The 17,699-nt window shown below is 41.1% G+C and overlaps 1 protein-coding gene across 6 annotated transcripts in view; it reads left to right on the top strand.

The window, feature by feature from the left end:
• The first annotated feature begins 3,209 nt into the window (after window positions 1–3,209).
• Window positions 3,210–17,699, top strand: part of LOC308101034 (stromal membrane-associated protein 1-like) — a 117,406-nt gene continuing 102,916 nt past the window's right edge. For all 6 annotated transcript variants that reach the window (XM_080450318.1, XM_080450317.1, XM_080450319.1 and 3 more), the window contains exon 1: window positions 3,210–3,518. In XM_080450318.1, coding sequence (XP_080306444.1) covers window positions 3,401–3,518 — 118 coding nt within the window. In that variant the 5' untranslated portion in view covers window positions 3,210–3,400. The remainder of the gene's footprint in view (window positions 3,519–17,699) is intronic.

Below are 17,699 nucleotides of genomic sequence, written 5' to 3' on the forward strand. Positions count from 1 at the left end.
GCTCTGAGTTGGTTACAATTTTGTCTCTGAACTTCCACTTTGTGAAGTCAGAATCAGAAACACCTTATTACCAATTATAAAGTTCATTCAACAAGGCAACTCACCAGTTTTGTTGCACATCTACATCTGAATACATTTACACTTTTATGTATTTACCGTTTACACTGACTGTTATCCAGAGACTTTGAATGAGTGAGCAGGAAATAGGCTCAGTGTGTTCTTCAAGGACGCATGGGTCCGGTGGGATCAAACTTTTAAGTTTTCTGTTCTGAAACGGTCTAACTTCTGGCCCACCTGGCCAGAGTATATAACCTGTTGACCCTGACTTGTAGGAAGCTGCCAAAGTTCATGGGTCCTGCAGGACTTTTACCAATAGTGTTGGTCTTTACTGCCCCCTTGTGACGACAAGCTGTACTCTGTTTAAAAGCTGCAGAGATGCCATACAATGTTCCTGCAGTCTTGAGCAAGTTTTGTATTTTTTTGTGGATTCATGCACAGTAAAATCCTGAGTGTTCATTTAACTGTGAGAGTGGGTGTGGTTGAATTAACACCCAGGATGCTGCTGTGTGTGTTGTTTTGCAAATGTTTTGCAAGTGTTCGCAAAATTGCTGGGATTTTGTTTGGAGCGCTTTAGAAGTTTGAACATGCCACATGCATGATTCTGTTCAATATCTATTTGATCTAGGTCTGTGATGTGCACTTTATCTTTCACAAGAAAACTGGTAGTGATAACCACTAATCAGCTACTGCTAAACAGCGAGTTAAATACCTATGAAGTATTTTGAAGAATTAAGCATCAACAGGAGCTAATGAGAAGAATACAGGTGATATTACTATCAGCTTTTCATTCTGTTCTTCTCAGTTATACGATGTCTGAATATTCCTCATGCAATGGTGTCACCATCATTTGATATTTCACAAATAACTTTTATATAAGGTAACAAAGCCTCTTTTAACCCAAAGTTTGAGTTTGAGTTTTGTGACTGTAGATTATGTTGAATATTATCTGTTGCAATCACATGCGTGTATTATATATGCCATTAATTTATTATGATTGTTTTAACATTTTCTTTGTATCGTTTTTACTGTATTTCAGATTTCCTACTGATCTGGTGTCAGATCCGTTTTTATTATTATTCCTATGATGCAGTTTTTAATTCTTTCCTCTCAGGCTACATTCCATGAAAGCCTTATGTTAGACATGTACTGTATTTTTGTGGTATTTTATTAGCAGTTATTTAATTATGATTAGGAATATACAGATTCTGCCTGTGCCATGTCTAACACACCGTACAGTTGTCTTTGAACATTAAAAAAAAAGTTCCCCTGTGTGTCTACCATGCAAACCAAACCAGTGTATTGTTCCTTATTTTTGTGCCTTAAATCAAATGGTATAGTGTAATGCTGTGGTTCTCAAAGTGGGGTCCGGGGACACCCAGGGGTCCTTGAGGGGGCTCCAGGGGGTCCCCAGCAAAATGATTGATAGTTAGGAACCAAATGGACTGGGGCTGTATCTGACTGTGTACAAATCAATTGAACCATTAAGGGTCCATTTGGTTGCATACTGTATGTACACTGTCAGAGTTATGCGGGTCTGACCGGTCGGTCCGTGGCCTTAATTACAAATGTTTGAGAACCACTGGTGTAATGGATTAAGATTGGACTATGCACCAGGGGTGGCGACTGAGCTGAGGGCATCTGAGGAGGTCAGAGGGCCGTGGGCTCTGGCCTGGGGACTGCCCAAAACAAAGATCTGTTGGATTGTTGCTCTAAATATTCTGGTGAAGGGCATACAGCAGGCACCTTTTTAGATTGCAGTGGTTTGGTGTGTTGTTATTATTGGTGTGTTGTTACTATGTTTTGCACCCTGTCCGTCCATCCCTCCGTCCGTGTGTCTGTCTGTGTGTCCGTCTGTCTGTGAACAGCTAATCTCCGGCACCGTTGTCCCGATGGCAGCGAAACTGCATGTGTGCACGCACACTCCTGCAGGTGCCAGAGTAGAACCTCTGCCCCATATTTTTCAGATCGGCCTGTTATAGCGCCACAAGGAGGCAGATTTTAGCAAAAAAATTTTTTATATTACTCCTATAGATTTTATCCATCACGCAAATCGGTACACATTATCTCTATAGTCATGTGATCAAGACGGATCTGTCCGATTGTTCATATTCCACCCTGATTGGCGAATTCCGAACATTGCTGGCCCACAATAACCTACCTGACCTGCGGAGATCTGTGCTCCGATGAGCACTTTTTCTAGTTATTATTATTATTATTAAAGGTAGGGTAAGTGATATTTTTTTCTTATTTTTGTAAAAGGGTTAAGGTACTATATTCTGATAGTAATCATTGCTACAGAGCGTTTGTTCGGTCACAGGGGTCTCTCCAGCTCTTTAGTAAACAGAACATAGTCCATTTTTAGGTAGGTGACAACATTTAAGCCAATCAGGAGAGAGCTCTTTGTAGTATTTCCTCTCTAGTCAGTAAGAATACCTTGATGATTCTTGCAGGGGCCCTCATACAAGGTCATTTCCATTATGCTCCTCATGATATCACAACACCACCAAGGCCTTAAAAACAAGGCTCCAAACAACTTAACCTAACCCCCACCCCCCCGAACTTTTACTTTTTTTCTCTCTTGTACATATTTTTTATTTTTCATACCAGTAACCTGTAAGCTGATTGTATGACGTTCTGTATAGGAGTGTGTATATCTGTCTGTTTCTTATATGTCATCATGATTTGTGTGCGTGGGGATCTCATTCATTTTAAACAAGCTTAGTGCTTTATGAGCCTTCCAGTTTAGTAGACCTTGTATTGTGAATTTGTACTTCCATGTACTGTTGTTCTCATGTCTTACTAAATAAAATGCATTTTCTGTTTAATAAAGAGCTGGAGAGACATGGGAGACTCCTATTACTGAACAAACACTCTATAGCAATGATTACTATCAGAATATAGAGCTATTTAACACTTATTTTAACAAAAAGTAAATCACTTAGCTTACCTTTAAAACTATTATTATTATTATTATTTATTTTTTTTTGCATTATGACATGCCCGAAATAGGGACGCCAGGTCTAAATTACCTGGGCCGTGCAACACAAAAGCCAAGTCTACCCGTGTGGACTTTTACTTTGAAAAGACAGATAGATGAACTTGAAGTGACGCAACGGTCGATGCATGGCAACCATATTCCTTTGGCAGTTTACAAAGCTGAATGCAAGCTGGCTGCTGCTGCTGCTGTGTGAATCTGCATGCATGATGATGATGTCCCTGCTTTTATAATACATGAGAAGTAGAAAAGTTTGATCCGGGCAACAAGGTGTCAGTGTGTTTTGTGTAGTCCTAACCTTAACCCAGCACCCAGCAAGAGGCCGTACACACACACTGTGGAGAGATGACGACGCGCTCAGAGAGAGAGAAAGCCCAGAAACTGAATGAGCAGCACCAGGTTATTCTGTCTCAGATGCTCAGGGAGGATGACAACAAACTTTGTGCTGACTGCGAGGCCAAAGGTGAGCTGAAACACCACTGGTGTTGATTTTGTCCATTTATTGGTGTTGGGTTTTATTGTAGCCATGGGTCACACGACGGTCGTCTGTCACGGCTGTCATGGATGAACTTCAACTTGGTGTTTGCACGTTCTCCCTATTTGGTCCGTACATCTACTTAAACTTTCAGATTTCAAATATAAAGTGCGTACCCCATGGCCACTGATGTTAAAATTATGTACGGGCCCTCAGATGTACCTGTATCTTCCACATTGTTAAATAAAAAGCATTTTAATCCGATTGGTGGCCATTTTCTCATAGTTATAATGTCTCGGAGTGCAATATACCTCCCAACCGATAGGGTCGCGTAGTTGAAAGCATAAGGAGAAAATTCAGAGAAATGGCCACCAAGAGGATTAAAATGCTTTTCATTGAACAATACGGAAGATACGGGTACTTCTGAGGGCCCATACACAATTGTAACATCCGTGGCCATGGGGTGAGCACTTCATATTTGAAATTTGAACGTTTATGTAGATGTACGGGCCAAGAAGGGAGAGAGTGCAAACACCAGGTTGAAGTTCATCCATGACAGTCATGTTTCAGGGCTCGGTTTTATTGGTTTGTTTAGTTAAGCTGCATCGAAGTCATTTCTGGTACATTTTTTTGAAGGCTTTTTGTAGCCTTTTAACATTATGTACAATGTTTTCTACTCAGCATTAATCCCCAGTATTTATCTGATATAAAGCATAACAACAATTCCACCAGATCTAAAATATATAAACGTGTTTCCATGCTATAAGCATCCGCCCCCTATTGCAAAACAGCAAGCCTATGTGTGCAGTCACCAAATTCGATAGGTCACCAATGTCGGTGTAGCGGTTGTCAGTGTAGTGACTAGTGAGCCGCTCGTAACGCCAACAATGTCATGGTCAGCTTGTGTGAGTGTGTGACGCTTGCGTGCGCGCGCGTGCACGATCGCATCCCTCCTGCTGTAGTAGTATCCAGTATCCATGTCATGTCCTTGACTGGTTTATTTATGAACGGAAAACGCATCGTGTGTGTGTACCCAGGTCTCCAAATGAATGAAGCAGTGCACGTCAGCAGCAGCAATACACACACTATTTATTACATTTTTGGCTGGGAAACCAAACCCCCCCCACCTGTGAGTGAGAGTTTTACGTCATCATACTGTGCTGACGTGATTTCACTACGCTTTCCTGCAGTAAGTGGTGTAAAGTAACTCAGTACATTTACTCAAGTAGGCCTACTGTACTTAAGTACAATTATGAGGTAATTCTTTTAGTGTTTCCAGTTTTCTTACTTCTACTCCACTACATCTTAGAGACAAATATTGTACTTTTTACTCCACTACAATTATTTGAAAACTTTAGTTGGGCTACTTTGTATATTTTGATTATTATTACAAAACATACATTACCCACTTCAGCCCTATACAGTATACATTTCGGCCATTTGAAAATATCCGATCTAAAAGCTCACAATGTACACAAGTAACAAGTGCACAAGTAAGAAATGTGAGTATTTTTTCCACCACTGCCTGCAGTCAGATCCCATTCTGTCAATCTCAGTGGATTTCCTTTGATCCGTTTCTCACGTGCATCTGGCCAGCCCCCCCCCCCTACCCTTCTGTTACATGGATATTATTTTGCATAGAATGACGTGGCCTTCACACTGTGTTAGTTCTACACATGTTATGTCATTATAGACGTTGTTATTTATGACCTTCAGACGTCACGTGGACTCCTCCCAGCTTGACAGTTAAAGATGTCTTTTTGAGTTGGTGTGTTTGTATGAAATCTTCAAAAACACCCACATCAGTGTGTTGCCTATCCTCAGCTGTATCACGCAGTTGAGAGGGCAAGGGATTGTGCTCGTGGGTGGGTGGCTAGGGTTAAAGGCATTGTATGTACAGTACATTTGACCTGTATTTACAAAATAATAAAAAACATAAACCTGTAGAAACGCATTGGCCTCTCGCTGTATTTTGGTGGTATCGTTTTTGATATGTAAACAAAGGTCAAAGTAGCATACTATCACACGAGACAGCCAAATCGGCTCTGTGCATAACTGTAGGTTTCCATAAGGTGGCCTACCTGTTTTCCTGTTCCGGTTATTTCCCCCATAGTTATGCTAGGCAGCGGGTTTGAACGGGAAACTTGCAAAAGGGCACGGTCACACCGCACTTTTATTTGACCTATGGTGCGGAATCTGCCAATGCTTTGTAGGATAAGGATAAGGATAATTCCTTTTAACAGGACGTTCATGAAAGTCCTTGCGGGCTTGTTTCCAATGAGGGCCTGTGAGCAATTAGGGGTTAAGAGTCTTGCTTAGGGACAAATTTCATTTCATCGACACATATGCTGGCGTGGCCTGGAATCGTACCTGGGACAACCAGGGCCTCTGGCTGCCTAGGCGGGCTCACTGACCACTCAGCTATGGCAGCCCCTTGTCAATGCAAAAGCGTGGATTCATTGTCTTGCGCATCTTTCCGCGTGTCGCGCACATTTTGCGTTTATGCGCTCTATACGCCAGCTGGTACATGCCATACAATACTGTCTGCAAAAAATTGGTGGATTTGTTTTTAATTTTCACTTACTATGCCAAAATTGGGATGCCGGCTTTAAAGTGGTTAAATATTAGCTTATATGTGGTCACCAAATAAGAGTGTAACGTTAGGCAGAGCCAATAGCCCCTAACTGACAGGGCTCAGGGCTATTGGATCCGACTAGTTTATCAAGTTTGTTGTTTGATAAACATTTGGAGTCTAGGCAGTGTTTGTCATGTTACCCAGAATTCCAAGCGCTCAACCCCTACAGGTTACTTTGTAAAGCCTTGTGTATGCCACACCCCACTTATGTTACTCTGGTCTTTTGTTGTGAAATGCACGTGGCACACAATGCACTACAGCACTCTTTCCTCAGTGTGAATTTTTGTTGTGCAATTTGTAGAATCGTGTTGGATATTTTTCAGATTATAGTCTAGTGCATTATTCTATTACTGGTGACAGGTGGTCAGGTCTTACTCATTTTCATTGTTAGTACTGCAGGTTGTATGTTAGATTTTGTTGTTACATATGCAAGGCAAGTTGGACTTATAGCTTGTATTTTGTGATTCTCTTGTGAGTGGACTATTTGTACCATGTGTTAGGAATTAGTCCTATTAATCCTTCTTAATAAGTGTGTTGGTGGGTGTTTCTGAGGTGGTGGGAGGTTGCCATATACCGCTTACATGTACAGTGTAAAGTACTTCTTGCCAAGAGAGGTGAGTGTGAAAGTGGCAGGGTGGGAGAGATGATGGGCACGTGTGTGACTTGTGCAGAGAGAAAGGTGCTGCTTATCTCTTCTCTCCATGTTGTCAACCCTCCATTATTCCCTCCCACTCTCCCCATCCCTTGTCTTTCTTCTTCTCTCGGCTCAGGCTCTGCTCTCTCCCTTCACACAGTGAGAGAGGAAATAACTCTGCCTAATCATTACCTTAGTACCCTCTATATAACCCAGACTGTGACTGTGTGCCACCCATACTAATGGTTTGGCTCACACTGTTTCCTCTGCCTATTAAAAGTTTGGCAGCCATATGTTTTATTATTACATGGCTTGGTTGAATGCTTGATTCTGATTGGTCAATCACTGAATTCAGCGGTGTGTTATTTCTGAATAATGACCGATGAGCTCTATAACAGACCGCTGTCTAATCAAAGACTCAGAGCACCTGCTGCGCTGCTTGATTTTATTCTGTATCCAACATGATAGCCATACAAACACACAATGTAATTTACAACTAAACATTGCTCGCAAGAATGTTTTTGAAAACATTTGAAGCGAGAAATAGACAATGCAGTAACTGAAAATGTATTCTATTTGAATCAGGCTTCACGAATTTAGTGTTACCTATGACAATGACAAAACGTTGTGGATAAAACACTGCAAGCACTGTGCAATACATGGATTATGCAACAGTAATACTTCCAAAATTATGACCCTTATCACCCAGTGTTTCTGATGACAGTGCAAGGAGGAGAGATTTAGGTAGGAAAGAACACCTTCTTCCTTCTATCCGCCGCATTTAAACAGTCTGCATGCAGATTCAGAGTTCAAACAGATCAAACTCCTGATGATTTTTATTATGCTGAAACGCGTGATTTCAGCATAATTAAAGTGAGCAACACGGTAACCAACAAATTATTATAACTATGAAGAGACATGACTAGGAATTGTCAAGTGCCTCTCATTTTTTAAACATTATGGCAGTTAATTGAACATTTTCTGAATGCCTCAGATTTGTCGAATTGCAAAAATCTGAATCGGTCTCGTCATCCCTTATGTTAACCTGGACAAAAAAAAGTGCTCACTATAGGCCCTGAGAGAATTATTGGTCCTCTAGCCGCTAATGTTACTCAAGCATTAGAAAGAGTCCTCTTTGACCAACACATGAACTTTGTATTCCATGAAGTTGTCCAGTGCTGTTTCTTACAACTAAGAAACATTGGATCACCTTTCCCTGGCAATAAGAAATGCAGAGTCTGATATTACATCCCAGGGCAGGGCAGGAATGTCATGGAGGCTATGGCCACCGTTCTCCCTCAGTTCAAAAAGATGATCTGCCCCGAAGCCACAGTGGCCTTGATGTCCCTGTCCATGCATGCTGCCCCCAAGCAGCAGATTTCACCGTTATCTCCTCATCTCGTCTCTTTCCTGTAGTCTTCACAGACTACATCCTGCTTCTGTAGAACAGGACGTGACCCGTTTGTGGTCAGAGAACGACACATAGAACTAGAGTTGTTCCGATACTAGTATCGGAAAAGCTGCCGATACTGCCTTAAATGCGGCTATCGGCATCGACGAGTATGCCAATCTGCTTGTTTTATCTACATGATGATATTGTGTATTCCTAGGACCGTGGTTCTCAAACTATTTAATTTCAAGGACCATCATAACTCTTGAGAGTGTACAAATGGAACCAAAGCTGCTAAAAACTGTTTTGCAAGCACTTTATATTGTAATGTGTTCACCTTCTGTAGTGTTTTTACTGTCTGTTGACCTATCCTGTTTTTGGGCGGTGTAGCCGCCCCTATAAGTGGGGTTGGGACACCTCATTAGTACACCCTTCGCTGTACTGTGATTGGCTCATAATTAGTACACCCCTAGCATTAGTACACCCCTAGCTGTACTGTGATTGGCTGAATCTATTCAGCACTGTGATTGGCTAGCGAGACACATGATGAAATCAATAACCTATAAATAGGAATATGCACTTAAAAAAAAACATTTTTTTTTAAGTGAGCTTCCATCACTGTGATGACCACTGTGATGACCACACCGCCCACTTCACACTGGGTGTGATTTTTTTAAAACTTATTTTCATGACTTAATTCTTTGTACACCACCTTGTAACACATGTTGAAAGGCACTTTATGAATAAACAATTATCTTACCGTACCTATGGGGGGCTGCAGAACAGGTAAACCCATGTGCATACACAGAGAACGAGACAGGATTTAAGGTGAAAGATATTTATTGCAGATCATGGAGAAGATGGCCTGCTGGCTAGGGGAAGTTGGAGCCTGTAACTGAGGCTTGGGCAGAGGAAGCAGGTCCAGAGTGGGATCTGAGGAGACTACAGACTGCAGTGCAGAGTAACAGAGCTGAGTCATACCAAAGACAATAGAAATGGTACCCAATGCCTCCCTGCTTGGCACACAGCGTCAAGGCCAGGGTTGGATTAGGGTAAGTTCCTGTGACATACTCGCGTCATGACCAGGGGGTGTACTTGCACTTGAAGCTGCCTGATGCTTAGCTATAAGGAAACCGGAGATAGGCTCCTGACCTCGGGGCCACATGGCTTGCTACTTACCTACTTAGTTTACTTTACACACAGGTCAAACGTATGTTTCAAAATCAAAATGCACAAAAACGGGTATTCTTCTTTGGACATTTTGAAACATATCATTGCTGTCAGGCAGAGTGTCGAACAAAAGTAGTGAAAACAGCAGATCTCCAAGCTTGCGATGTAACGCGTTGTGAGCTTGTAGACTATTTTCACTATTTTACGTAAAAATTATAATAAAAAGGAATGGTTATATATGGGTTTGATCATACAGTCTCCTGTTGTGTCTGTTAACTCTGTTTATAAAGAAAGTACAAACCACGTAGTCTATAAACTGTAGAACTGCTGTTCATGGAGGATCCTTTGATAGGCTGGAACTCAGCCAGCCTCACCGCATGACTCGCATGTTCTGTCACACAGCTAGCTATTTCTGGCCTAATAGCACATACAGTAGGGCAGTAATAACACAGTTGCTTTTGTGGCAAGACCTATCTAAATACTCTATATCGGATGGCTTTAGCGTAACAAATCGTCTGTTAATTTACCCACTTGGAAGAGTTTACAAGATGTACCCAAATGGACCCTATAAGTGTTACATTTGCACACTCTCAGAGTTAAATTAACAATGAAGAATTTTCTGTGTAGGCCTTGCGTCTGGGTGTGGCATCTCTGTTCTGACCACTGCAGTGTGGTGACTCACCTGAGCTCCTCAGCTGTTATTCCACTCCGTCTGCACAATGCCCTATATTGTGTGTGTGTGTGTGTGTGTGTGTGTGTGTGTGTGTGTGTGTGTGTGTGTGTGTGTGTGTGTGTGTGTGTGTGTGTGTGTGTGTGTGTGTGTGTGTGTGTGTGTGTGTGTGTGTGTGTGTGTGTGTGTGTGTGTGTGTGTGTGTGTGTGTGTGTGTGTGTGTGTGAGAGACTCTTTCTCTTCATTATCATGGTAGTATTGATCCTAGCTATTAAGTCCTTAGCTTCTTCTCAGTCTAGCCTCAAAGTTTCACCTTCCGCTCTTCACACAAACTCGTCCCTCCCATGTGATTTGAAATGCACACCACTCACAGTAAGCATGAAAGGATTTGTAGTTTCTGAGGGAAAACTATAAACTCTCTCACACTCACACTCACACTCACACACACACACAGAGACACACACACACACACACACACACACACACACACACACACACACACACAGACACAGACACAGACACAGACAGACACAGACACACAGAGAGAGAGAGAGAACTTGGCACAGCAGGTAGCTAGGCTCAGAGAGCTTTGATGACCTGTCCTTGGTACCTCTTTCTGCTGTGTCATGAAACACATGTGCTCCTCCAGAGAAACACACACTGACTGACATGCAGTAGCGGACATGTGGGGTTTGTTTTAAGGTAGCTCTACACTGCACCGACTAAGCACTGAGCAACACAGCCGCAGCTAATACAATTAATAATGGGTGTGTTAAATTAGCTGTGCCCAGAGCCATGGGTGAGCAAATGTGCAAGCATAGACAATAGGCAACAGTATTGTAAATTCGTGGCACACTTAAATGTAACACAACCACTATTAATATTATTAGCTGTAGCTGCATTGCTTACATCATGGCGTACCTCTGTATAAGGTCAGCCTTATGCCATGTTTGTACCTTTCTGTATTTAAAAAAAAACCTGCACCAGAAAGCAAACAAAAAAATCAGGGTGTCATGCTCTAATGCTTTAATGACAGACACCCACAGCCTGGCATAAAAGACACACCTTGATAATGTATGTATTATATGTCATGATGATGAATTGAGTACAATGGACCACAATAGAAACAAGCACCCCGGGGCTTTTTGTGTTATCCTTTTAGCATCGTCTTTTTTCTTTATTCCCTTTTTTACTGTACTGCTGTACGGTTTTCAAACTCGTTAAGAAATTACTCAATAAAAAATCTGTCAAAACCTTGCAGCACTCTCATGCATACAGTATAGGGATTTTAGAGCACACGCACACGCACAGTTAATCAGGCCATCTCTGTGCTGTGCCCTGGACTACTCATCCATCCATGCCCATCTGTGGTGGGCACTGGGCTCACCTAAACCTCACGTGACATTCACATCACATCACACAGGACACAACACACACAATGTGTGTGTTGTGTTGGGTATCTGGAAGCCCCACCTTCCACTTACGTACATGGCGTGTTTTACCCAAATCGATGCGTCTACTGTCTATCGTTTCCATTTGATTTGCATTGTGGATCTCCTTTTTTCCGTTTGCTACATTTAAAAATAAATACGTATTTATTCCAAAGACTTAAAAAAGTTTAAACCAAACAAATTATAACTTTTCATCAATTCAAAACAATTCCAACATTTTCCAAAAGTATTTGATAAAGGAAATGAAAAAAATCTAATTTCCATAAATACATTTTAAAAAGGTTTAAGAAGTAGTGAAAATGGCCGATCTACAAGCTCGCAACGTGGCACGAAGTGACTCGTTGAGAGCTTGTAGATCTGCTATTTTCACTAGCTTGGGTCCCGGGCAAACGTGTATTTGCGCAAATTCTCCCGATTTTTCCAAAAATAGCAGATCTACAAGATCGAAAATGACACAGATGCGTTCCCGGTCTTAATGGGTTAATGGACACATCATCGATGTTGTTTGATAAGTGTTGTTTGATAATGGAATTGTCTTTACTCTTAGTGCGTCAGCTGCTTTCTTCAAAGTCATAATTGTTTCAGCCAAATCTATGGCTGCATGCCATGGTTTGTAGATTATAGGCTACTTGCACTATGAAAACAGGTGTGCGTTGAGATTTTGGCTAGCCCATTGGTGTGCCTTGGGCACAAAAGGTTTGAAAAAGTCTGATGCAGAGAGACAGGAAAGCAAGGGCAGAGAGAGTGAGAGGAAGGACATGTGAGACATGTCAGGGTTTGGATTCCAACCCGAGTCCTTGCGTTCACAAGGAGCATATGGTCTGTGTACTAACTGGCTGAGCTACCAGGCACCGGAAAACACAATTATTTCTCTGAGTCATCCTCTGTGATGGTTCTTACCTCCAGACTGCTGCTGTGTGTTCGATTCCACCAGGTATTGAACTGGTCCCTCTGGATTCAGTCCCAACCAGGTGTTAATTAGTTTGCGATTTGAAAACCAGCTTTAACAGCTGAGAGTCCCCAGTAGTCAGGGGATATTAGCAGAAAAAAATCCAATCTTGGAATAAATTCCTTACCAAAAAAAATCTTCACCAATGTGTTTGTAAAAGTGTCTAGTAACACATCTCACAAAGACTGAAATGCAGTTTCCCGAGGGGAATTTTTGACAGCTGCTGAAAGTTGGGGTACCCACCATAACCTTATGCAGGGAAAAAAAATCAAAATTTAATTCTGTTTTAAGTAGCATGTGAGTGGTCAAACTAGGGTGTTTTTATGATTCTGAATCCATTGCAAGCATTTGCTCACATGCTACTTAAAACAGAATTACATTTTTATTTTTTTTCCCCCCGCATAAGGTTATGGTGGGTACCCCAACTTTCAGGAGCTGTCACAAATTCTCCTAGGGAAACTGCATTTCAGTCTTTGTGATATTTACTAGACACCTTTACAAACACATTGGTGAATACTTTTTTGGTAAGGAATTTATTCCAAGATTTTTTAAATATCCCCTGACTACAGGTAGTTCAGAACCATTGGGATTGTATTTACTTATGTCTGGCTCCCCTGCTGATCCTCTCATCACCAGCAGGTGGCACGCCTAGCTTACTTTCTGTTGATCTGTCTGTCTGAATAGATCCTGTGTAGAGTTTAGGAATCATTGCTCACGGATCTGGGTGCTGTAATCCTCAGGCTCTTAAATTGTCAGGCTCACAAAATGGCTACAAATATCCCTTATCTTGTAATGTAAGGGATTATTTTACAGTACTGTTAATAAACCAGTGGGCGTGGAGGTCATTTTGGGCAATGAAACCTCGCTTCAACCCTGCAATTTTTGTATCAGCTTCACTTCTTCTCACATATTGGCTAACATGACTGCTCTGTGTTGATACATGGTCTAATTCTACGATCACTAATGTAATTTATTCATCATCAGTTAAATAATTGTGTGTGTGTGTGTGTGTGTGTGTGTGTGTGTGTGTGTGTGTGTGTGTGTGTGTGTGTGTGTGTGTGTGTGTGTGTGTGTGTGTGTGTGTGTGTGTGTGTGTGTGTGTGTGTGTGTGTGTGTGTGTGTGTGTGTGTGTGTGTGTGTGTGTGTGTGTGTGTGTGTGTGTGTGTGTGTGTGTGCGTGCGCACATGTATGTTCACTTATGTGTGTGTGAATATATGCTTAGCTAATGGCTACATGCATGCATGTGTGGAAATCACTGCATTGTGAAATGAGATCTTGTCCTTGGCAAGGGAGCCTATATTAACACTCAGCCGTGCAGTACACCTAGTGACCACCAGGGAGCAGTGCATCACTTAACTACAAAGCGTCCTCTTTTCTTGCCTGGCTCAGATTCCTGGCTGCAGCATCTCAGCCTTAATTGAAGATGTGAAGCTGCTGGGGGTGATTTACTTGGTCCAAGAGCAGCACTTATTAATTGGAAAGAAGCTTTTAACCTTCATTAAAAGGGGGGATTGCACTTAATTTCAGCATAGTAATGTTTTATTCAGCCCTTCGAGCAGCATTTATCAGCCAGAGAGTCAGTACCAAAACTTTAAGTAGGTTGCAAGGATTTCAGCTTGAAACCAGTTCAGAGCCAGTCCTTGAATCTTTTCATTGCATATTTGTTGCCATTTTGCTAAAAAATAAATTATATGGACAAATTAATCATCAAAAGTAGAAACTGCACACCATAGGTCTGCATGCAAGTGAGCTTTAGGATCTGATTTATTTCCTTTGTTATCGATTATTTTATTCAAATCGATTGATTATTTTGGTAATAATCGATTAAGTCTGTTTGTTTGATTAACTGTTGCACCCCAGTAACACTTAATATAATGTACACGCATTCACCATTCTTCACCATTAGTAGCATTATTGGCTCTTTATCGATAATGATGAGGCACTCAATGCCTTATTAATTCTGCATGACCATATTCTACAACTACTGTACTATGCCATTATCATTTGACTTCCTTCAATAACCTTCTAATTACCACTTATTAATAGTAAGGAGGAAGTTGTTGTACATAAATTACGATCTTGCTGTGCTTTGCTCATTATGGGTCTCAGTAAGGCCTCAGTAAGGTTGTAATACTACAAGAATAGTTATTCTCTGATCTATACTTAACAAACACAAAACTGCAGGTGTTAATAGTGTCCAAGTAACTCTAAATTATTTCTTACTCAGAATATGTTCAGCTTCTAAAGTGAAGTCTTGCTCATAACTAGTAGTTTGATGCTTATTTACCCCCACACAGGATCCTATTGTAAAGCTTCTTCCTCTTCACACTTAGTAAAGCCATTAAAGCACACAACTACTGCAATGAACAGAGCCTTTAATTAAGTGATGGGTTACACCTAGAACAAAACGGAGGTCTACTGAGATTCTGAGGTTCTAGTTCCCTTTAGTGGTGGAAGAACAAAGTCAGCATGCATATCTCCCTTATATAAATGGACCATTTTGGAGATTTTATTAAATACTTTTAAGTTTCTTCAAGGCTGAGAACAAATGTGCTGCCAAAATGTACAGTATAATTTTAAGCTGACGGAGCTGTTTGGTGTATAAGATATCACACTGATTTTCAACAAAATCTCTATGTATTTGTTATATTTGTATTAAAAAAAAAAGCAGCTGTACACACCTGCATATGATGCTGCTAAAGTTCAAAATATCATATCTTTATTTGTTCTATAACCTGTTTTCTTTCTCTTTCCCTTTGCTCTCTTTCTCTTCTCATGTAGTACTACTGTACGCACAGAAAAAATATATAAAAGAAATGACCCACTGATTTACACCTGTAAAACTGTTATGTGACAAATAAACAGATTCTGATTCTTAGCGTAGACCGCCATTTTCTTGAAGGTGTAACCATCACTTAATTGCGAGGTCTGTTAATTGCTGTAGTTGTGTTCTATAATGAATCTACCAATTGTGAAGAGGAGGTAACATTGGAATTAGCCAACCTGTTTGGGTTGACAAGCGTCATACGAGTGAATTAGTTATGTGTAAGACCTAACTTTAGAATGCGATTTAGAATTCTTAGTTTGATGAAAGGCTTAATTTTTTGTTTTTTATACACTAACATTTGTAGATTTGTGTTTTCTGACATTGTTCATACATTATTCATTCATTCATTACACAAGAATAGACAAAGATAACGCGCATGGCACCGCCATACCTTCAGGATATGATCCAACCCCACACCTCATCCCGCTTACTTAGATCAGCTAACACAGAAAACCTGTTCTAACCTTCCCAAAAACATCCTGGCCAATGCTCTACACAGAGTCCACATACTGTATCTTTAGACTCTTCTCCCTCCTGGCTCCCAAGCTGTTTAACAAACTCCCCCTTGCCAGAACTTGTCAGAACTGCAGACTCACACCCCATTTTCCATATTTATGTATTGGTTTTAAATTGTTTCTCCATTCATCTCATTAAATCTGATAATGAGATTGAATTTTGTAGCTATAAGGCGTCGCTCCATTCATCTCATTAAATTTGATAATGAGATTGAATTTTGTAGCTACAAGGCAACTTTTCTTTAGTGACTGTATAGGCTGACCGGAATGGACTACAGTAGCAGTCTCCTTAAACATACTGATGCTGAGTTCTCCAGTGTTCTGTGGAAGCACTCCGCTTTTTCTTTGAGCTTTGCTATTTAAGCAGCTCATTTATGACCAATACTGTATTACTGTCACAGTGTAGGTTAATAGTTCTGTGCAATATTGAACAGGGCACAGTCCCGTTCATCCATGTTTCCTCTCCCGGCGTTACTGTAAATAATGCACATTAAAATGTATTATTTGTGATTTAAAATAATGGTTACTGGTAATGTACAGTATTAGCAACCCCCACAGATGTACAGTATGCCTCCTTTGGAGCTCAGACCCCTCCTTGTGGAAGCTCAGCTCCCACTGGTTCCAACATTGAACCCTGTGAGCAAGTTAAATAATACGTATGGTGGCTATATAATACCATACCAATACACACTCGCAGCCAAAACTTCAAAGACATGCTTGGACACATCTGTCAAAATATGTAATATATTATATTCTATTATTATACACACACTTGTAGCTTGTGCGGGCAGGACTGATACAAACAGGCCCATTTCTCTGTCAGTGTACTTGCATTGTTTTGAAGTGGAGGCTAGTGCTTGTGAATGCACACAACAAACTATTTTACTACAATAAAGCATTAATATAATAAAGTAGCCAGCTGGACTTAAATGAGAAGTTGGCTGTTTGGCCGGCAGCCGGTGCTTACGTAAAGCACAGGGGCAGATTATCAAATAAATCAGACATCGTGTGACACGTTATGGGCACTTTGATGGATATAGTTTTCCCATTATATGGGTGCTTATTGCTTAAAAAGCGGTGCAACGGTAAGTATAATTACATTTGAGTACATGCACCACAAGGACGTTTTCCATCTGGGATGGATGAGACCTTTATTTAAGATGGAGACAAGTCACATTTAACTAAGCAGTCTCCCAATTGCTACTTTTTCTAAAAACTGCCATTCATCTGCCATGCCATCTAAACCAGAATCTGATTTATTTTCTTACAGAAGTTCTATATTACCTAACCATTATAGGCTCACAGGGACACTGTCTGGGCTAGGCGTAGAGATCTGAATCAGGGAGGATATTGTTGCAGTTTCAGGGACAAGGTGAAATGGCACAAATTGCACCTTGAATGCCCTTGCAAACAGAAAGTGCTTCTACATTTCAGATGCCCCCCCCCCCCCCGAGCATTTCAACGGCCCTACCATTGACAGTCATCAGGGTGTGTCCTGGTAAACGTGTTGACAGGCCGCTGAAAGGCCACAGGTCTGACGGAGAGAACGGTATGACACGGTTGTCTGCTGCTGTCATCTTCGTCACTGTCACCTTTTCACGTTGAGATACACACGTACACACACCCATGCAGACTCGCACATACATACACTCATGCAAAAATGTACATATGTGCTGTATATACTGTGTATGTATAGTATACTATATAATGTGTATACTGTATATATGTATAGATATGAATGCATGCACTGTAAAAACAAACACACAAAGGTATAAACTTACGTGTGTGCATGCACGCGCACGTATGTTGCACACGCACACACACACATACACATACACACACACACACACACACACACACACACACACACACACACACACACACACACACACACACACACACACACACAGGTTGACAGTTGGGGCCTT

Source organism: Gymnoscopelus braueri (genome assembly GCF_963280865.1).
Source record: "Gymnoscopelus braueri genome assembly, chromosome: 14".
Lineage (NCBI taxonomy): Eukaryota > Metazoa > Chordata > Actinopteri > Myctophiformes > Myctophidae > Gymnoscopelus > Gymnoscopelus braueri.